Source organism: Platichthys flesus, chromosome 9 (genome assembly GCF_949316205.1).
Source record: "Platichthys flesus chromosome 9, fPlaFle2.1, whole genome shotgun sequence".
NCBI classification, from domain to species: domain Eukaryota; kingdom Metazoa; phylum Chordata; class Actinopteri; order Pleuronectiformes; family Pleuronectidae; genus Platichthys; species Platichthys flesus.
The window spans coordinates 14,745,812-14,768,729 of record NC_084953.1 but is presented as its reverse complement, the minus strand read 5'-3'; the positions used below and the strand labels follow the sequence as shown (position 1 = coordinate 14,768,729).

Sequence of the window (22,918 nt, the reverse complement as noted above, 5' to 3'; positions counted from 1 at the left end):
CAGTTTCTCTGCTCAACAGAAAGCACGGGAGCATTAGTGTGTTTCAGAACTCAGCTCTCTGCAGTGAGAGGCTCTGAAAGCTTGGGGCTGTGTGATTATAGAGGAAACATTATCGGCAAATCTTTTTTAGGGTAAAGGAAAAGCCAACGCTCTTTGTCCGTCTTTGTTTTTCATGTCTGCAAACCCAAGCCTTGATTTACCTGTGAGCCGAGTCTCACACAGCCACAGATGACTGAGTGCGGGCTGCCCAGGAGCCGCCGGGCCAAATAGGAGCTATGTGGTAATCTTGGCACAGAGACGGTGCCAATGCAGGGATTGAAGTTTCTAGTGATTGGGAGAGGGGGGAGCTGGCATGAAGCACAGGCCAGGTCTCCTTCTCTTGGCTGATGATTTGGGGGAGTTTGGATGTTGCTAAGCAACAGGCAAAAACTTGGCACCCCAACTGCCAAGCAGAGCTGCCAGGAACGGCGTCTTCTCTGGAGGCACACTGACAAACACACACACACAGAAAGAGGAGCATGCACACACCACCCGAAAACAAACACACACACACACTCGGAAGGAAACATGCACACAAAGCACATAGACACACGCTCTTACACAGATGCAGTCTTGTGCTGCAAACACACACACTTATATGAAATTGCGCACACACACACACACTCATGCTTACTGCCAGGAGAGATGTCTGGAGAGAGAGGACCCCTGCCATCTCCTCTCCCATCCTGCCAGGCTGTTATGGCTGCCCAGCTGCCAATCTTATCTCTCCACAGCCAGCCACGCTGAAAAGCAAATGTCAGCCTGTCACTTTTCCGAAGCATCTGACTTTAAAATGCTCTCCTTTTTTCATCCATCCCTGAAGGTAGAGAGACAGACGGAGCCTCTCCTCGCATTCTCCACAAGCTCCTTGCACTTTAGGATAAAGGCTCGAGTCAAAAAGCTCTCATTAGACATGATTATTACAATGGTCGGTCGCCTTCCGCAGCCTGGTGACACTTTAGGCGGACTCCTGGCTTCAATAATGTGCCTCGGGGTCATTTTAGAGCCATTGACTTTCAGGGGAGTGGAGGTGAAATTAGTGGTGATGTGCTTTTAGGAACATATGGGTATTTCAGAGTGCACAAGCTCAGCCTGGCACTGTCTGAAGCTGGGAGCATAGGTTTTGTGAAAGGCTCAGGGCTCACACTGTTGAATCTAATGTGGTAAAAAATGGATGGAAATGTCCTTTTATGTATATCCAGCATCAGTGGCAGAAATTGGATTCTTTATTATAATTTCTTTTGTCAAAATTCACCTTTTTATTTATTGAAAAGACCAAAAACAACAATATGTACAGCAAACAAATAAAGGCAACAATATCGTAGAACAGCCGGCTGCTGCAGTACTGTAGGTTTCAGGAAATATGAATAAGCAGGATTAAATATTGCATTTTTTAGGAACTACTTTTAGCTGCAGATTAATTCATATACATACATGCTCTGTTATGACATGGGACTGACAGTGAAGTAATGTTTAGCACTTGAGATTTGTTGACAATAAGAATAATTTGCACTATCATTAAACTTTTCTGTGTTGAATAATTTTTATCACATCTGCATTTAATCTTTGTACAGACAAATTAGAATAATTTGCCAAACTTCATCATGTTTATAGGACATGACAAATAATACACCTTAAATTTAGCACCCCCGTTTTTTTTAATGAGCTCTGAAGATTCATCTCTAAACTTCACTTTTAACATTTTGCAGAGTTGTTGCTTTTGCTACATTAGAATGAAAACACCAGGAATGGTAAACAGAAGCACTGAACATCAAGCTTACTCAGGTTAGGGGTTTTAAAGTTGGATGCACCTTGTAGTGGACACACATGACTCATAATCCAGATTTGATCTTATACACATGTAAACAGGAATATGAATGTAATATTCATATTCGCAATGCATGTAAACACCACAATCAAAATAATGATAATGATTATTTTTCTGAATTAGGTCATATTGTGTACATGTTGCTTTGCTATAGTTGGCACATTTTTATTTACGCCCAGTATCTATTGGGTTGGGATTGAGAATGCAGCCTATTTTCTCCTTCCGTTCATTATTCCCTGTTTTAAAATGTCCGTGTTCATATGTGTTAACTGATGTTCTCCTCTGTATTTCAGTATTATGAGATGTCCTATGGCCTTAACATTGAAATGCACAAACAGGTGAGTGAACTCCACATCTCTCGCTCTCTCGCTCTATCTCTCTTTCTCGCCCTCTATTTTATCCCCTCTTGCCTCATGCTCCTAAAGCTTTAAATTATTCTCTTGCATTTTTATCGCTGCCTCTTTTTTCTTTTGCTCCCATCAGCTCGACTCCATGTAACTAATATCTTGAATTGAAGAGTCTGTCTCTCCGTCTTTCTGTCCATCTGTCCCCTCAATGATGGACTCGTATATAGCACTGTTATGCTGTGGAGGCTTTAATAGGATCCACAAACAGAATTCATTTCTCCACCACAGACAGATGAAAATACTCCTTCCCCAAGCCTCAAGATCAGCCCCCCCACACTCGTCCGTCCATCATAAATCCCTGTCTGTTACTGCCCCTGTGCTCTCTCTCTCCCTCCCTCCGTCCATCCACCCATCCCTCCCACTCCTGCCCTGATTCTCTGTCCCTTATTCCTCTTTTTCTCAATTCCATTCAAATGCTTGTCTTTTTTAATGCTTCTCTCTCTTAATCTCCATTTCTTCACCGTCCCTGACTCCGTCTCCCCTCCTCTCCACCAATTTCTCTTTTTTTTTCTTTATTTGTACATATTCCCTCCACCTCCCTCCTCGCAGACATACAGTACAGTCCATGCTGAATTTCACTTTAAATCAGGTCACTGCCTTCCTGCTGTCTACTCTTTCTTTCCCTCTCCCTCGCTCATTTCATTTCACCATCTCAATCATTTCACTTTTGAGGTGCCGCATCGCAGCCTCTCCGCCGCCCCCACCTTACCAATCCCTTTTTATTTTTTTTATTTTTCCCTCCCCCTTCTGTTTTTTCTTTCTCTGTCTATTTCTCCTCTCCCTCCCACATCCTTCGGGCTGTCATTTCTTCAGCCCAATCTGCCCCTTTCCTCCTCCTCTCCTCCCTCCACCTCCTCTTTTCACTTTCCCTCTCATTTTGTCCTCCCCTCTTTATCCTCCTTCTCTCGATTGCTCATGTTCTCTCTTCTCTCTCTCTCCCTCTTTCCTGAAGATGTCATTTAGCAGTTGGAGTTCTCTAACAAGAAATCATTGTGTCTCCCTTGGGGTGGGGGGTGGGGGGGGGGGGCAATGAATTCAGAGGGGGGGGGGGGGGGGACACACTCATGTCTGGCTGAAAAATGGAGAGTGGAGGGAGGGAGAGATGTGGGCAAGCAAGAGAAATTAGAGAGAGAGGGAGGATGAGAGAGGAAGAAGAGAAAAAAGGGAGGGGGCGGAAGTTCAGTCTGGCATCAATAAATCACTTAAGAGAGAATGGATTGGGGAGTGCACATGTATACGTGTACACACACACACACACACACACAGACACCCACACACAAGCGCACACACACACACTCAGAGCAGAATCTAGCTGTCAAGAAGATAAACAGCCTGCGGCCATAATGATGTTGTCATGATCTCTGCATGCATATCATTACTGGCTCTAACGGCCTTGTTGGGCCTGCCGCTAAACGTGTTTGTGTGTGTGTGTCTGTTAAACATCACATGGCAGCATTTGTTACACTGATTATGGCGCTAATACTGGGAAGGGAGAAATGGAACGAGGGATGGAAAGAGCGATAAATGGAGTGAGATGGAAAGGGAGACGATGAGGATGGAGGGAGGAAGAGTTGGCTGTTGGCTGTGTAGTAGAGCAGATCGAGACAGACACACAACCACAGCAAGAATCACTGACCCCCCAGTAGGAAACACACTCGTTCACGTACACACACAAGAGCAAGAGCACACAAAAACAGATGCATGCGCATGCACACACACACGCACACACACACAGTGTGTGGGCTGGCTGTGGCCACAGCAGATGCTGGCCATGAATATTTTAGCCAAACTCCCTGGCAGAGTTTCCATTTGCATGGACCAGATGTAAGCAGCTGAAATATTTACCACACTGGCCCTGGGAGAAACGGGCCACAGCCATGCTCTTTGTGTGTGTGCGCGCGTGCATATATGCAGCCTTTTATGAGTGTGTGCGTCTTTTTGTTTGTTCATCCTCAATCTGGGCTGTGTGTGTGTTTATTCATCAAAGTGACAGTATCTTTTTTTCTCTTTCAGACGGAGATTGCCAAGCGGTTGAATGTGATCTGTGCTCAGCTCATCCCATTTCTGTCACAGGAGGTGTGGGAGGCACACACACAGACATACACACACACACACACACACACACACACACACACACACACGTGCATGCACACCATTCTGCAGTGTCTGACAGCAGCCCACACAGAAGGCATGCACATTACACATTTATCAATAACTAACATTCACCCACACATACACACAGATGGACAGAACTTCAAAGCACATTGATTTTCCTCGATCACCAAATGGCTTCAGATTCCTATTTGAAAAAAATCCTTATTTCGTAGACACTGTTTATGAGAGTATTTTTCTTTCTAATTAAGAAATGTGAGTTATCCAGTATCCAATTGTTAGTATACAGTCCTATTCTTTTTTCTGAATCCAACTACCTCCATTGACCTTTTGGTTTGTTCCACAGCACCAACAACAGGTGGTCCAGGCCATGGAACGCGCCAAACAGGTGACCATGGGGGAGCTAAATGCTTCGATAGGGGTACGTGGGCTCCCCCCTCTGCCTCATAGCGTGTGTAACTTATACTGCCGTTTTTTTATTTTCCTCCTTTTTACCTTTTACTGAGGCAATTATCCTTTGGCCCACACTTAAATTAATCCATTTATTGGTTGATATTTCAAAACAATGGATTAAGATTTCTTTGAGATTCAAACATTTATAAATATGTTTTTGTTTTATTTGTTTCCTTTACTTTTCAGCCCATAATTTCCAATTTCCAAGCAGATTTAATGGAATTGAAACAAAATTAGTTTTCAGTATTTGTTAGTTTAGATCCCATCAGGGTTGATCCGGCTGCAGAGCCACTGCCCTGACATCAGCGTCTCTCCTCTCGTGCACATCGCAGCAATTGGTTCCCTTCCTTTCCTTCCTCCTTTTCACCTCCTGTCAAGCTACTTCAGTCAGTGCTCGTAAGTCACCCAAAACTCTCTCTTTTCTCCTCTCTCCTTTGGTTTCTTCCTCTCTTCTTCCGCTCTACAGCAGCAACTTCAGGCTCAGCACCTTTCCCAGCATGTCCAGGGTTTGCAAATGGGCCCACACCCATCAGGACTGACCCACCCCGGCTTGGCGCTTGGCGGAGGATCCAGCCTGCTGGCCCTGTCCGGGGCTCTGGGGGCTCAGTTGGCTGCCAAGGATGAGAGAGCCCACCTAGAGGCAGCAGCGGCGGCTGCTGCTGCTGCAGAGCACCACCGAGGTACAGCATCACTTTAAATAATGCATGTCTACTGATTCTTCAGGATGAAAATGTCTCTGAGGTTCGGAGCAGAGTAATCACTGGAGCTTGGCTCAATGGACTCTGATGATCGGCTTTGCTTTGACTTTTTGGCAAAGCACAGCAGTGTTGCTGATAATAACACTCCTCAGGGACATTGTTTCCACTGAGTCATCAGCTGTCGAGAGATGTAAAGTGATCACATATAATCTTGGACTTATGCGTGTTTGTTTGTTTGTGTGTGTGTGTGTGTGTGTGTGTGTGTCCCCTTATCTGTATATACTGTCCTTTGGGCCTGCTACCTGGATGTGTCTGGATGCTTTTTTCTGGAATGAACAGACCGTGAAGCAGGACCAGTAAGTACAAATCACTACACCAATTAAACACGCACACGCGCACACACACACACACACACACACACACACACACACACACACACACACTGATTACCCGTAGATACTTTAGTGCATGTTACACAACATTTCCCCTGTACCTAGTTCTACATTCAGTGGCCCTTCTAGGAAACTTCTTTGAGATTATCAGCAACTTATTCAAACATTACAAATTAAGGTAAAATAAAGTGGTAACCACTACCTCACCTGGAGGCCCCCGGCAGCGGCCGTAGGTTTGGGTCCTTCTTGGCTCTTTGCTTCCCCGTCTTTTCTCCCCATTTCAAAATGCCCATAAAATAAAAATAAACAGTTGACACAGGATCTAAAGAGCAAAACATCATCGAGCTTTGTATCACTGCATGTGCCTTAGTAAACTACCCTTTTAAGATGCCGTTTCTTTCTTCTTTTTTTCTGTGTTTAGTGAAAAGTTTACAGGTTTTGGCAGCCCTGAGTATTTTCAAAACAATATCTCATTGACTTAAATCTGCTGCTTTATAGAAAACTTGAAACCTTCTCTTTCTTCCTCTGACTCGTACAGCGACGATCGATGCAGACTGATATTCTTTCACATTCATCTCTGCAGCTCATGAGCCTGACATGATTTATTGCCGTCCCCCTCACCTCATTATCACCCCTTTCCTTCCTCTCCACCCTCGCTCCCTTTTTTCTTTGCTCCTCTCTCCTTCCTGCCTTCATCTCCTCCACCTCTCCGTGCCCCGATGCACACCTCCCCTATACTATTTGCCTCACTCCCTGGTTTCTCAATTCACTCGACCCTTCTGCTCACCACTTCCCTCTGCTCCCTCGCCAGAGCTCGCTGTCCAACGGGGATAAGGGTCGCTCAGCGGACTACCTCAGCAACGGCAAGAAGAGGAAAGCAGAAGAGAAGGAGTTCATGACGGACTATGTGAGGACGCTTTCATCACACTGTGACATGTTTAAGTAACTGGGGGAAAGTTTTACTCAAGTACTGGTGTCCGTGCACTGGACTATTTTAGATCATAATTTAAATAGTCTTACTTCCTGGTGCCATTACTGTGCTTTTGGTGTCATTGTGGAGAAGGCGTTATGTGGAGCATTGTTAGGGATTATTTTTACAAAACTTTCAAATGCATGAGGTTGTGCATTATGACCACTCAGAGCTTTTGAGAATAAATTGTATTTGAGAAGAAAGTTCGATTAGAATATAATCGTAATAATATGAGGATAAAGTTGTAATTTGATGGCAATAAAAGCTCTATGTTGATCCTTTCTTTGAAATTCAGTTTCTTGAACAATTGTTTTTACAAAGTCCTGTCACTAATGATAATGTGATGCCACTGAGCCAAAAGGTTGAGCAAGGTTATTTGTGGAACTCTATGCTAACATATAACATAAACAGATGATCCACATTCCTAATTTTGAATGATATTCTCCTAACATGACACCTGGACTAAAATAATATCTTAATTCTCAAATTCTCCTCTGCTTGTGTATAACTGTTTGTGTGCATGTTTGACCTTTTGTGTGTTCGTGCGTGTATATTCCTTCATGTGATCTGCCTGCATCATACAGCAGAGCAGATTCTCTAATCTCCATCTCTCTCCTCTCTCACAGGGCAGCGATGCAGACAAGAGTGATGATAATTTGGTGGTGGATGAGGTTAGTAGGCAGCCGCCGGCCTGTGTTGGCCTCACGCCACTGCTTCCATCTGCATACCTCACGTAAACGCACCTGGAAGGACCATATGAATAATCATGATAACAATAACACACTCCTCCCATCCTCATCCACCTCAGCCTGGCCTCACTTCTTGATAAACAACCATAAAACACACAGACGAAGGTGCACTTCACTGCCGGTCACAAGCCTTTTAAAAACACCTCAGTGTCTAATGTTTACGTTTTATGAATGATTGTATCCATTGGGAAAAGATAACTGAAGTGTGTCTGTACCCATTTCAACGTAAAACCAGACTTTCATACTAAAGTACTGCAACTTTGGAAAACACCTGCTTGAATTCATTTACTGCCTGATAATTCCGAATAGGGAATAAAGCTGAAATGTCCCTTAAAATGCAATGAAGCTGCACCAAATCGCACAAACGTATATATCAGCCCACTAAACTCTACTTTTTTCATCAAGATCTATGAATTATAACTAAGGAAATCTGGGGGGAAATGGTTAAAGACCGATGTTAAAGTAAGTGGGGGAAAAAACTCTTTATTTAGATTCTTTCTTGGTTCCTGTTCCATCCTTCCTCCAACTTTTGTGGAAAGCCATTTCTGCTGACAACAAACAAACCAACAGGGGTGCAAACATGAACTCCTTGGTGGATGTAAATGTTTCTCAATCATAACATCGGCCAGTATAGTTGAGAAAAGATTAGAGCAAGAAATACTGTTAAAATAAGTGAAAGTTTTTAAAGGAGAAACAGGTCAAAAGAATAGCACTCACAGAGAACATACCTCCGTTGAGGCCCCAACCGTGGATGTAAATGTTTCTCAATCATAACATCGGCCAGTATAGTTGAGAAAAGATTAGAGCAAGAAATACTGTTAAAATAAGTGAAAGTTTTTAAAGGAGAAACAGGTCAAAAGAATAGCACTCACAGAGAACATACCTCCGTTGAGGCCCCAACCGTCTCCTTTATGAAACCACATGTAAATTGACTAGATTTACATGTGAATCAAATTTTACACATGCCAGATTCTTTTTTTTATCAAGATCCATGATTTGTTCTGTGAAAATCCAATGAAAATGTGGAAAAACACCCTAATGTCACAAAGTGAATAAAAACTATACTACTACTTCATGGATTCGCCCATAATCCTCAGTCACATCCCAATTCAATGGGTCCTGCCCTACCCCTCCAAAACATTTCATGGTAATAGGTTTGATAGTTTTGGCGTAATCCTCCTTATAGATCACCAAACACCTCTTTGGCGGAGGTAACACATGAATCGTCTCTTGTTAATCTAAAGATTTGTGTTCTGGATTTAGGACCCGTCGTCCCCCCGCAGCGTGCAGTCCTACTCGTCCAGAGAGAACGGTTTGGACAAGATGCCCCAGTCTCGGAAGGAGGGTCCACCGCAGGCCAGCCCCACCTCCCTGGCCTCCTCCAGCAGCGCCCCCTCCCCCTCCCGCGGCAAAGAGCCCCCACAGGTGAAGTAACACGTCTGTATGAGCGCCCACACGTGCACCGAAGTTGACCACACATGGACATAAGGAAGGCAGCACAGGACATCAGTGTTTACATGCTGTCAGCACATATTGTATTCTGCTGTTTGTTTGGGGTCAACAGTTCATGTTGGAGTTATCATAGTGTGTATTCAACATCCGTCTCACATTCAGTGTGAGCTGCTGACATCCCACAGCCCTCCCCAGCTCCCACCTGCCCTCACTCATTCTTACTGTCAGTCTCCCACTTTGTTTGTGTGCTTGCCTCTGTCCTTCTTCTTCTGCTGCTGCTGTACCGTTATATTTTCCCTTCACGTCTAAAGTCAGTCTCTTTATATCACTTTTTATTGTCGTGATATTTCCTTTTCCTTCTTCTGAGTTTTAACATTTCTCTTTTTCTTCTCTGCTCTTTTCCAGAGGGAGAAATCCAGCACACCAGGTATGAAGCCAGGTACCCCCATGTCTCAAGAGTCCAACACCCCAGGACCCAGCGGCCCTCCCCAGTTCAGACCGATCCCAGGCAAACCTGGTGTCGATCCCCTCGGTAAGATCCTCTCAGAAGCTTTGATTCCCCAGGGAGCAAATCCTCTGTATTTTATTAGCCGTTTACAGACATGAACTGCAAAGAATGGGGTCCGGACTTTCTCCAGAGTTTGCCTTTTACACATGGAAGAACACACCAGGTACTCCGGAGAATGTGTGGGGATTCAGTGCATATCTGAAAGCAGCTTTGGTCAAATATATCGGATGTGAGGTGAAGCTGTAAGGTTTGCTGACATCACTGAGGACACTAAAAAACAGATGTCTCCAGTTGTCCTGTCAGGGGACGTAAGCTCGCCCTCCTCACAGGGATCATATACAAATAACTGGACCTGTATTTGCAGAGACATTTTTTTTCATCCAGCACTGGCTTTGTTGCATGTAGTGATTCTATCAGCGAGCTGCAGTAGTTGGTATGGGTGTCAGCCAGCTCCCCCACCACCGACCACCATCTGGACTTAATAAGCAGCTGTGGGCAAAAATATTCAGTGCGCCTCACTTTTTAAATGGAAAGATTAGGAGAGGTGATGGACTGTGACTGTGAGCTGCTTCATAATGAGCCTCCATCTATTCCAGTGTATCTCTTTCTCTCACATCACCTGTTAGCCCCCCCCCCCATCACTCACACACACACACACACACACACACACACACACACACACACACACACACACACACACACACACACACACCATTGTGTATGTATATGCACACGCTCATAGATGCAGCCACATGCGCTGGAGGAGGATACGGATGATGGTTTGTGTGAACGCATACACACACACACACACACACACACACACACACACACACACGGAGGTAGTGACTTGCTGCAGGAATCATTGGTGGCCAGCAGGGGTCAGTAGTGGTCCAGTGCTGCAGTTGGTGATGTCCTGCCTCCTGCAGTAGCTCGTTCACAGCCTGTCAGTCTCAGCTGTCTCACACACTGACAGGTTCTGCACAGGGAGTCACCTTAATAAAACCTGCCTCATCTTCTCTCCCATGTCTATCCCAAGCTCTCTGAGTTACTGACGTAGTCTTAGCCTCAATCATAATTTCTTCACTTCAATAATTCACAACACAATACCCTCTTCAATACAACTGTGTCTTTTCTCCGTCCTTCCTCCAGCTCTGGGTCTCAGAAACCCTCTGGCGGTGCAGGGAGCGTACCCTCCGGGGGCGTTTGGCCTGCCGCCTCCAGGGGTGAATGGGGACCTGCCCGGGGCGGCGGGCTACGGCGGAGGCCTCCACTTGGTTTCCCCCCAGATGAACGGAGCTGCAGCAGCGGCGGCGGCAGCTGCTGCCGCTGGCTATGGACGCTCCCCTGTGGTGAGCTCCACGCTCTGCAGATAATTTGTCTTTGTAGTGTCACTGTCATATGTGATATCTCAGCATATAAGCTTGTCAGAGGGCAGATACCAGAGGTGGGGCCAAGTCATTTTTTTGCAAGTCCCAAGTAAGTCTCAAGTCTTTGCCCTCAAGTCCCGAGTCAAGTCCCAAGTCAAGACAGGCAAGTCCCGAGTCAAGTCCCAAGTCAAGACTGACAAGTCTCAAGTCAAGTCCAAGTCCTGCAGTTTGAGTTTCGAGTCTTTTCGAGTCCTTTTGATCACTGATTAATAATATATTTACACAGATCATGTATGCTTTTAAAATCTGTATTTATTAATTAAAACAAGTGCAATTGAAATTGCAGAAAAAAAATTGTGCCAACATTGCACTTCCCTATTGCACTATTAACCAGTCATTTTTAACATTTAACTCATATTTTGCAAGAATATTCTTCATTTTAAACCACTCCTACAGAATGAACACATTTGAAAAAAACAAGTGCAACTGTAATTATTTGTACAAAAGTGCTAACATTGTATTTTGCATTTTAACTAGTTCCACAGCAGTTTCTGTCCTGTCCTGTGTTGATCTCATCTCATTTATCTCACCTCATATTGTCTGTGTGTGTGTGTACATGTGAGAAACATAACAAATACTTGAACATAATAATGAACAGGGTTGTGCTTTTTATATGTCAGGGCCCTATGCTGCATTGCATTTGCAAAAGACCAAATTGGCCAAAAGTCTGTCAGTTATTTGTGCACGATGGGGACGTAGTATGATTCCACCAAGTGCCGCTGCGAGCCATTTTGGTGCCCTAAGCATAACTCCTCTATGTTTACGTTAAATAATCATCAATAATAGTCAATCTTCTTAAACTTTTTTTGAGCAATTTAATATATCTCTTGTTCTGCCTTTTTTGTGATATACATGGCTAAAAGGTACCTAATATTTCTATACTGAAATAATATCGGCATTATAATTGAAAGCTAATTTATTTAATGACGTTATTGTTGAGGGTTGATTTGTATTTCCGGTTTTAAGTGGGTTGTTGGTAGTGACTCTTATTTTGAAAGGGGGGTTTAAAGGAAGTTGGTGCTGTGAATAGTGAAGTTGTAAAATGAACGGAGAATAAACGGGTGTGCTTTCACGAGCGCATGACCTGCTCTCGTGTCCTTTGTCGGCTGAAGCCGGACTTATGATACAACCAAACGCTCGGCTACATAATTATTATAACTATGATGATTTTTCAGTTGCCTATTTTTTGGTGCCCCATCAGGACTTGGTGCCCAACGCACAGCGCGTAGTGCGCGTTTTGGAGCGGCGGCGCTGCACACACAGACGCACACAAACACGATGAAAGATTCAGAGCGTTCCTTAATAACATTCTTTTTAATCTTTGTGTTTTGGGGACAGGAGCAAGTCTTATCAAGTCAAAAGGCTCAAGTCCAAGTAAAGTCACGAGTCATTGATGTTGAAGTCCAAGTCGAGTTGCAAGTCTCTTTACATTTTGTCAAGTCGAGTCTAAAGTCATCAAATTCATGACTCGAGTCTGACTCGAGTCCAAGTCATGTGACTCGAGTCCACACCTCTGGCAGATACTCTATACACAGGAAAGAAAGAAGTATTTTAGAGGAAGAGGAGGAGAAGTCGTCTCGTCCTTTATCGTTTAGAATCCGTGACCTTGGCTCCTGAAAAGTCTTTTATATGATCTCATTTGATTCTGGTCTCTCTATCTGAAAAGGTCCATTGCTATGAGTGAATTCTCCTTTCTTCACTCCTTCACTTTAACCAGGTATTTATTTTCCGAGTCTTTCTTACACTCAGGGTCTCCGTCTCTTCCAGGTGGGCTATGAATCTCCCCACCCACACATGAGGGTCCCTGGGCTTCCTGCCAGCCTGCAGGCAGCTGCCTCCGGAAAGCCGTGAGTTTCTTCTTCCTTTCCCACTATCGCTTAAATCTTCACCTGTTCAACTGCTCTGCTCAATTTCAATATCAACAGAGAGGGAAAAAAAGAAAGATATTTCAACCAATATATTGAAATATATAAATAAATTAATAAACACTGTTTTGTTTATTTAGTTGTCTGTTTTAATTTGGTCCAAATATACCACACGAAAGCTCATTTATTAACATTAAGTGATTTGTGCACAACCTTATTTAAACAGTAATGTGCCTCCCATGTCTGTCTCCTATTTGTGGTATTGAGAATATTATAGAGCCTAACAGTGACTTTTAGAGTCGCTGTGGTTTAAGAGTTTTAAGCCTGGAACCAGGCCGACCATTTACATGTGTGTCGCGACCATTAAACATTTGATTCAAAGAAAATGAATAACTGTAAAGTGGAAAAAACGGTAACGTACAAGACTATGTACATAATTCGAGTAAAGGAAGTCACACCATGTTAGAATGAGACACCGTGGCGGCTCTGTAATCAATGTAAGGTAGCGCTGAACCCTACTTCTTGACATTGTGAATAAAATGCCTTTTTTATGTTTTAAACAGTTGATATCATTCAGACTTTCTACAGGAGCATTACATCGTTTCACAGTCTGGCAGCTCTGATAATCTGGCTTATGATCAAAATCTCTCTCGAAAATGAATGGGATGTTTACAGTTTGAACTCTGCTGCAGACGTCAGTGATAATTTGAAAAGCAGCAATATTATTTCAGTTTTCTAGACATCATACTTCAATGTTTGTTTTAAGTCTCTCTGTCAGTTCCTCAAAATAATTCCTGAGAGATGCAGACAGTGGATGACGAATGCGTCTCACACAATCTGAAACTGAAGCCACCTTATATGATGCTCATCAAAGTTTCACACAGATATTATACTTCTTGCTCACTGAAAAGTTCAGATGAGCCATTTTGATGTAGACTTTAATATCTGTTATTTATCCCTTTTCCCTCCCCCTCCATCTCTCTGCTCTCCAGCGCCTACTCGTTCCATGTGAGCGCAGACGGCCAGATGCAGCCGGTGCCCTTTCCCCCCGACGCCTTGCTGGGCCCGGGAATCCCTCGCCACGCACGTCAGATCCACACCCTGAACCACGGGGAGGTGGTGTGCGCCGTCACCATCAGCACCTCGACACGACACGTCTACACTGGAGGGAAGGGCTGCGTCAAGGTGTGGGACATCAGCCAGCCGGGCAGCAAGAGCCCCATGGCCCAGCTGGACTGTCTGGTGAGACACGGGGGAGGAGTGGGAGGAGGGGGGAGTCGTATTTAAGGTCCATTTATGTCTAATAATGCTGCTTTACTACCATAAGTGATGCTGTTTGTTTTTCACACATAAAAACTCACTTTAGATGATGAAGTACTGTTGTGTCAAAGCCAAATCCTGCAGCATCTTCATTTATTGCTGTGATAACACTGTAGCAGAATGCTCTACTTCCTACTCGAATCCACTTGTCCTCACTTACAGTGAACCACAGCAACTATCACTGAGTGTAAAAGTTTACATCTTCCCTTTCACTGTGACCGATCAGAACAGGGACAACTACATCCGCTCCTGCAAGCTGCTGTCCGACGGCCGAACCCTGATCGTCGGCGGGGAGGCCAGCACGCTGTCCATCTGGGATTTGGCCACGCCCACCCCCCGCATCAAGGCGGAGCTGACGTCGTCCGCCCCCGCCTGCTACGCCCTGGCCATCTCCCCCGACAACAAGGTCTGCTTCTCCTGCTGCAGCGACGGCAACATCGTCGTCTGGGACCTTCACAACCAGACGCTGGTCAGGTAAGAGAGAGGGGGGGGGGGGGGGGGGTGCACCATCTGTTAGTCTCCCACTGTCAGGCGGAGGGAGCTGGAGGTAAAGAGGAAATGGCCCGATCACTTTCAAGTAACAAGGATGGAGGAGAGGAGAGAGTGATAAATTAGTAAGAGAAGTTTAGGAAAGGGGAGGATCTATTCTCTCTATCATAACATAAGAGAGGGAGAACTTGTTAGATGGGCAATTCAATACAACTTTATTTGTGTAGCGCCAAATGCATCAAGGCACTTTTCATCATGAGATCAAAAAGTCACAATGAGCAAAAACTCCCTGAAAGAAGTGGAAGAAAATCTAGAACCTGATTTAATGTGGGCGCCCGTGTGCCTCGACTGGTTCGGGTGAGAAATGAGGGAGAGAGGAGAGGTGTGGGGGGGGGGGGGGGGAACCAGGAACAGACTCACTGTCAAGCTCGGTCAGAGTGGATGTTATAATGAAAATAATAAGGGTGAGGTGTAATTATGTTATTAATGACAGCAGCACCAGTTAATAATGATGATAATAATAATAATTTGTCAATCAAAGCATTGAGGATGAATTAAGTAGAGAGGAGGGGGAAGTGTGTGTTTGTGTTTGTGTTTAAACAAGGAGAAAGAAACAACCTCCATTTCTAACACTCACAATTAACGTGTCCTTATTTAGCATTAACTAGCAGTGTTTAGACATTACACACTTTTTCAACACATTGTAATGTCGTCATAAGGAGATTTGAGGACATTTTTAAGTGTTTACTAATGCATAGTATTTATCTTATCTTGTGAAGATGTTATTTAATTAAACTGGGTTTTACTGTATTATTTTCAATATCTGTGGAAATATCAGCTTCTAATGATGGCTGCAAGATTATACTTCAGTGCACTTCTAACCTTTTGCCTATTCTGTGGTGGAGACTATAACATCCTTCCTTCAGTGTAATTTTGTGCAATTTTAAGTATTATTATTATTATATCATTAGTATAATTAGTGTATAACTGCTCGCCCCCTGCAGGCAGTTCCAGGGCCACACAGACGGAGCGAGCTGCATCGACATCTCCAACGACGGCACCAAGCTGTGGACGGGGGGGCTGGACAACACCGTGCGCTGCTGGGACCTCCGAGAGGGACGGCAGCTGCAGCAGCATGACTTCACCTCGCAGGTACAAACACACACACACACACACACACACACACAGACATAAGTCCGACTCAGACGCTTCAGTCCAGACTAACAGGCGTTAATGTGCTGACATGTTGTTGATGATCATTAATGCTTCACTGGTCTCCACCTCTTTTCTCCCTCCACCTTCCACCGGTTCCTTCCTGCAGATCTTCTCTCTGGGCTACTGTCCGACAGGCGAGTGGCTGGCTGTGGGAATGGAGAGCAGCAACGTGGAAGTCCTGCACGTCTCCAAACCTGACAAGTACCAGCTGCACCTCCACGAGAGCTGCGTCCTCTCCCTCAAGTTTGCCTACTGCGGTAAGGACACACACACACACACACACACACACACACACACACACACTTTGTGTACACATGCACTAGATTGATGGTTCGGTTACATCACACTACCTGAGGGAATTAAGTCACAGAGAAGCAGAACGAATCTTTCATTATTCAGAAACGGCTTCTTCCTTTTCACCTCTTCTGTTCTTTAACAAGAGCAGCTCTCCCTCTCTGCCTCGTCCATATCTCTCCTCCCCCGAGGCTTTTTATCTGTTGATGGCTCTATGTGTTTCATCCTGTAGGTAAATGGTTCGTGAGCACGGGCAAAGATAACCTGCTGAACGCCTGGAGGACACCTTACGGATCCAGCATATTCCAGGTACGTCATCCAGCACTGATGCACTTTGTGCACGGATTTCTGTAAACACCTTTTGTCCAAATGAAATATGATGCTGTGACATTTAGGATCTGTAGACTAGAAGCTTTGACATAACCAGCATATCCTTTGTGTGTCCCTGTTTGTACTAATGTTTCTTCCTCTCTCTCCCTGTTCAGTCTAAAGAGTCTTCGTCGGTTCTCAGCTGCGACATCTCCCCCGACGACCAGTTTATCGTCACCGGCTCCGGGGACAAGAAAGCCACAGTCTACGAAGTCATCTACTGAACTCCGATTGGCCGAAGAATTTAAACTAATAATCGGGGGGCGGAGCCAAAGCTCCCTCCTGCACCAATGACTGTACAGAGCGTTGGTGGCATGGAAAACAAGAGACACTCAACTCGTACTTTGTTGTTTTGTTTACGTTTGTGAAAGAAATGAGCGAGAGCGAGAAGCGAGGGGGCACAAAGTCACATCTCTGGAAAAAAGACAAACAAACTTTGAACTTTGTTTTTAATGCTCTGAGAACGCTGGTTAGTCTATAGCTGCGCAAATGTGGGATTCCTCCAAAGAACTTCTTGTTTTGTTCCTTTTTTTTCTCCCTTTTTTTTAACAAAATAAAACCTCTGTAGTAAACAAGAAATTAGCAAAACTTATTTTTTTAGCCTTTGAATTTTTCGCAAAACCTGTTGGATGGCACCACGAGGAAAAAGACACACGGGAATGAAGATGTGTGGGGAGGGTTCAGGAGGGCTGGAAACTTGTCATGAAAAATACAGTCCATATTCTGCTTTGTGTTAAAAAAAAATTTGAAAGAAATAAGATTTAAAAAAAAGTCCCAGGCTGGGTGAGCTTGGCCCGGTCTGGCCCGGCCTGGCCTGGTCCGCAGCACGTGGCTGCTCCTCGGGGCAGCAGATGTGGGGCAGATGGTTTGCTGTGAGGTTCCAGCTTTTTTTTTCTTCTTCTTCTACTGGTTAAGTTTTTAGCAGCAACATGATTGTATCATCTGCAGAACATACATGACCCAACACGGCTCGGTTTCCTTCGCAGCGTCCTGAGACTCCCTTTGTCTTTGTTCCTGTTTTTTTTTTTTTTTCCTTTGACTAAAGAACAAAGAGGAGGATCTGGGGATGTTTTTTAAGGAAACCAGCCCGGAACAAAAAGAAAAAAAAAACTCACAACCCGGAGGACAGTAAACTGAAGTCGAATCAAACATCTCTCAACAAGCCCCCCCCCCCCCCCTTCCAGTGTCGGTGACGTGGCCTCTGCCACGCGATCTTCATCTTTAACACTCAACATTAAATGTGATTTTCTATTGTATTTGTTAGGGCACATATAGGCAGACTGGGATTTTCACGACTGCATCATGATGAACCTTGAACCTTGCTATATATGGACGTGTAAATAAAGTTCTGTAAAGGCAAATGAGGAACTGTTAGTTGGATTCGCTTTGAGACAAGAGGATGTGGTGTGGAGCGTCATCAGTTATTGTGTTTTTGTCTTGCATGTGTGTCGTCTGTCTTCTGTGTGTTTTCAGACTCTGATCAGCTTTATTTTGGATCTATCTAATATTGAAAAGCATCAAACATAAAACCTGTGTTTGTAAATAGTGAGCACACAACCTCCCACAGCACAAAGCTTCTCTTCTAATAAATCACAAAGTGATTTTTTTTTAGAATGCAAAGGGATTCTATAAAGGCAATAGTGATAGCAGTTTTCTAACAAGTGTGAACAGTTGACTTGAGAATGTTCTGCCCTGTGATTGTATGCCACAGCAAACCAGTGCACATTCACATGAGGTCACTGCGACCTTTGACCTTTGTCCACTGAGATCTAATCATTTAATCTTTGACTCCAAGTTACAACTCGTCAAAATCGGCAGGATTGAAATTTAATTTTCAAGAGGCCTAAACATGTTTTAGGAGGCCAGCACGATTTGATCATTGACCACCAAATTTTGCTTCACGAGTCTTAATGAACGTTTGTACCAAATTTGAAAGAAATCCCTTGAGGCAAAACATGTGTTGTGAGGTCACAGTGGCCTTGACCTTTGACCTCAAATAGAATTAGCCCATCTTTGTTTCAAAGTGAAAATGTTTACCGAATTTAAAACTATTCCATGGAGCTCCTTCAACCGCCAAAACTAAATCACTTCATATTTGAGTCCAACTGAGTGTTTGTACCAAATTCCCTTGAGCTGTTCTTCAGACACAGCACGGTTGTGGTTGCAGTAGTTTCAGTGGAATCTTATGGGGCAACTGCGACAGTCGACAAAATGTCCACTGAGAGTGCTTTATTCACCAATAAAAGGGTCAATTTATAATTCTAGGTCTTTTCTAAGAGTCTGGAAATATTACACACGTCTCGCTCAACGAGAGGTCTTCAACTCACTGAACCATTCATTTACACAGCCCCACTTATAAACATAGGGCCCAGGTAAAAAAATACAAGACGGCCCTTTTAAGCCCAAACGGAAACCCTTTTTCTGTGATAGGATGTAAGAAACCCCAAGAGTTTCAAAAATGATCTGGTGACACTGTTTAAAATCAAATTGCTGCAAGTTACTGCAAGTCACTGAATCAACGTGATGGACCAGCTGATGGCTCTGTTACCTTCTGCACTAAAAAGATCGACGCGGGAGACGCCTGAAAGGATGAACACAAGATTGGTTTATTTGTCACACATAGTTTTTTCTTGTACAGCACATGAGGAAATGTATCAGGAGGGATGACACAGTGCATTAAAAAAAATTAGAGGAACTAAACGTGAGTTGTTGGAACAGAAAGCAGAGGCAGTGGAGAGAGAGAGACATTAGTGACGGTTAAAGAAGAGTATCAAATACAATGTCCAAAATATTCACGCTATACCACCAAATGCATAGCCATTATACAGCATCATTCTGAGGAGTATACAAGCTTGTGTATGAGAGTAGTTGAGGTCTCGCCTGTGGCTGACAGGACGGGAAAGAGTCGGGCGGAGGCGTCTAACTGTACACATGATCTCTGCTCCTCGCTGGTAAAGCAGAAGTCCCTCGTGATTATGTCCTGCTTTTTTACAGCTTCACTAAATTGCATACTGAGATGTAAGATTACGATTCCTCCTTCTGTCAAACGGAGGATGTACACTGTACCTGTGGAATGAAATGAGCGGATGAATCTGGTTCTATCTGGCTGAGTTGGACTTGCAGTGCAACACGCATGCAGTAACAAGTGGGACCTCAGCGATGGCTAATTCCGCGTCATCGTGTCGTAGCCGATGACCACAGACGCAACAGAAACGTGGTATAATCACACAGTCAGGACTGAAAACAGTACGTTCACTACCACTTCTGAAAAAAGGGGAAAGAAAACAAAAACAACAAACAGTACACAGAGGAACGTTTCTCCCGAATGGGGGATTGTTTTTTTTCTCTCGCTGATGTTGTTAATCTTCTGTCTGGCACAATCACCGAGGATAAAAATACACTGATTTAAAAAAAAAGAAACAGATTTTTTTGTTGTTGTATGTTTCCATGTGTGAGTGTGTGAGTGGGTCCCCCTCTTCCCCGAACCCAAACGCAGTCCTAGGCAACCCCCCCAATACATAAACATAACGTTACATAGGACGAGCGATTCATAAAAAATACTGAAATAAACAAGTTATTAAAAAAGCTGTCTGCACACTGGTGACGGATGTTCTAAAGAAGCAGAGCTCTGATTTACTGTTCGCCTGCCAGTTTAGAGTTTGATACAAGGAACATTCAAAAGTAAGAAAAAGGTGGAGAGAAAAAAAGTGGCGCTTTGGGAAATATGCTCATTGGCTTTGTTGCATCGAGTTAGATGAGACGACTGAGACCTCTCTCATGTCTGTAAGTAAGAAGCCAGCAGCTGACGTTCCTCAGCACACAGATTGGAATTGGTTCTATCCAGAAGTTTAGAAGTTTTTTTTATAAAGAAGGACGACATGACAGCTCCCCCAAAAGTGAAGCCACACCCCCCTGTTCGCCCCCTCCTGGCTGGCAGCTGTATAGTTAATATGACCCTGCCTCCTCCATGTTAGCTTATTGGGCCTGGACCAAACTCAAACTGTCATTTTAGGTAGTTCTTATGAAACTGGTTCAAGTGGTCGCTTTTACTGATTATTTTCTTTATAATTTTATATTTTATGCTTAAAAATCATGGTCAAAGTCATGATTGACAGCTGAGACTGACACACGATTGGTCGAATGCATACATAGAGTGGATCTTGCTTCTTTAGAGACTCTGACGTCAAAAGGACAAGATGGCCGTACCCATATCTGAGATGTTTTGGCAAAATCTTTGTACAACAGGAGGAAATGGAGACGTGTCGTCCATCTTTATTTACAGTCTGTGGTTAGGGATGTGGTTGCCAGGCAACTGGGCCTGATCAAAAAAAAGTGGGTGATTTGTTAAATTTGACACTTTTGTATTTGTTTTAGTTATTGATCGTTGAGGTGCTGGGATGGTTGATTGCTCAGTTAGCACTAAGCTACCTGCTTCTCAGTCCTTATGCTAAGCTAAGAGAGCAGGCCGCTAGCAGTGGCTTCATTCTAGGAACACACACGAGAGTGGTGTCAGTCTGCTCATCTCAATAGCAGCAAGAAAGCCGTGAAGAATATTTAACGCAATGTTTCCTTTAAGGTGTTGAGCATTTCAACTCACATCGATCAACAGCTTATCAAATATTTGTCCAGAGGCCTTTGAGCACTGGCTCCTCATCAGACAGGCGGTGACGCGGATAACGACTCCACCAAACATGTGATCTCATCGGTGAATAGAAGCAGCCACGTGTTGCGTGCGGTTTGAAAGGAGTCGGATTAGTCGCGGCGTAGTTGGCTGCTGATGACAGCGCGGCAGGGTGGTGTTAATTTGCCCTCTTGTTTGCCTGACAGTGAAGTTGCCGCGCGGTGCTACGTCACCGGGCCGACAGTGCCTGTAATGAGAGTGAGAGCGGTGCCCGGTGTCAGGAGAACAATCCGGAGGAATTAGAGGGAACAGCTCGGCTGATGTTCCCTGTTTGTGTCTCGGGGCCCCGGGAGGATCCCATTGACTCGGCTGCTCATTAAGACGCTGCCTTTGTCAGACAGAAATAAAATAGATATTAAGCAGTGAGACGGGGAGCGCGGCAATGAATGTTTAATTGGGTGCTCTGTGTGTTGTGTGTGTGTGTTTCTCTCTTCCTACCGTTACCTCAAGGGGATGTACCCAAGCGTGTGTGTGTTCGTGTGTGTATTGTGAACAGGGCCTATGTGTCATGTGTGTGGATATCTGAAGCGGCCCCCTCCATCTCCGAGCGTCATCGTTCCCCAGCTCCTGACACCTCTCGCTGCGGAGAGCGAGCTGCGGCGTCAGCCTCATTAAGGCTTCCACTGTCTGGCTAATGAATCGATTGTGTGGTATCAGTGCTCCTGGCTGGCGCTCCCACAGTGCCCCTCCGCGCCTCCTCTTGGGGCCTCCCTTCCACGGAGCTCTTAATCTGGAAACAGCCCTAATTAGCCTGCCTCCCCCCTCCTCCTCCTTCTTCTTTTTGTCCTCCTCTTCCTCCCATTTATTCCCTCTTCCTTCCGCACTCTCGCTTTCTTCTCATCTTTCCCTCCTTTCTCCTCCCGACCTTATCTTTATGCTCCACTGCTCTTTTCCTTTGTCCTTCTTATCTTGCTGTTTCTCCTCTCTCTCTCTCTCTCTCTCTCTCTCTCTCTCTCTCTGTACACTATCATGCCTCATCCTTGGGCTCAAAGTGGAAGGCGGACGAGGGGAGGGGGCATTAGGGAGCTTCTACAGTAGCTTATATCACAGCACAAAGGGGGAGAGGGGAGATGTATTAGGGGTGAGGGTCAGAATGACTCAAGAGGACTGAGACAGAGGTGCCGCTGCTGCTGTCGATGTAATGAAGATTGGTAGCAGTTGGCAACTGGGTGCATCTTCTCGATCACCCCCCCAAGTCTCCGTCCTGCCCCTCCCCATGTCGTCCCGGCCCTCAGTACACCACCTCGTACACCGTGGCCTTCTTGTCCCCGGAGCCCGTCACTATGTACTTATCGTCCGGGGAGACGTCGCAGCTCAGAACAGAAGAGGACTCCTTGGACTAGGGGAGAGAGAGGGGGAGAGAGACAGAGAGGGGAGAGAGAGAGAGAGAGGGATGTGATGATAGATGGATGGAGAGGAACAAATACAGAGAGATGTTAGAAAAGATATGACTCATCACTTAATACTCAATCATTCAAGACATATTTGCATTTCAAAACAGGCGGCAATTATTTCCAAACAGACAACTCCACAGCTCCAGGACGCTGACTCATTCATCTGCTTCAGTATGAGGCTCTTCCTCTCTGCCACTCTCTCTCTCTCTCCCTCCCTCCTTCTCGCTCTCTCTCCCTCTCCGGAGACATGCAGCCT

The 22,918-nt window shown here is 44.8% G+C and overlaps 2 protein-coding genes across 4 annotated transcripts in view; one reads left to right on the top strand and one right to left on the bottom strand.

Moving 5' to 3' along the window:
* The window catches only part of tle2a (TLE family member 2, transcriptional corepressor a), a gene marked incomplete in the record, with an annotated part of 40,694 nt that extends 22,743 nt beyond the window's left edge, over positions 1-17,951 (top strand). Inside the window, 17 exon segments of one of the 2 annotated variants that reach the window (XM_062395031.1) lie at positions 2,161-2,205; positions 4,288-4,350; positions 4,733-4,774; positions 5,306-5,519; positions 5,877-5,893; positions 6,741-6,836; positions 7,526-7,570; positions 8,912-9,073; positions 9,506-9,632; positions 10,758-10,957; positions 12,803-12,882; positions 13,893-14,142; positions 14,447-14,694; positions 15,714-15,861; positions 16,031-16,181; positions 16,451-16,527; positions 16,704-17,951. In XM_062395031.1, the coding sequence (XP_062251015.1) occupies positions 2,161-2,205; positions 4,288-4,350; positions 4,733-4,774; positions 5,306-5,519; positions 5,877-5,893; positions 6,741-6,836; positions 7,526-7,570; positions 8,912-9,073; positions 9,506-9,632; positions 10,758-10,957; positions 12,803-12,882; positions 13,893-14,142; positions 14,447-14,694; positions 15,714-15,861; positions 16,031-16,181; positions 16,451-16,527; positions 16,704-16,811 (2,073 nt within the window). 2 annotated transcript variants of the gene reach the window in all.
* A 1,218-nt stretch (positions 17,952-19,169) lies between these two features.
* tle2b (TLE family member 2, transcriptional corepressor b) overlaps positions 19,170-22,918 on the bottom strand; it is a 76,056-nt gene continuing 72,307 nt past the window's right edge. For both annotated transcript variants that reach the window (XM_062395028.1, XM_062395029.1), the window contains exon 20: positions 19,170-22,607. In XM_062395028.1, the coding sequence (XP_062251012.1) occupies positions 22,500-22,607 (108 nt within the window). In that variant the 3' untranslated portion in view covers positions 19,170-22,499. The remainder of the gene's footprint in view (positions 22,608-22,918) is intronic.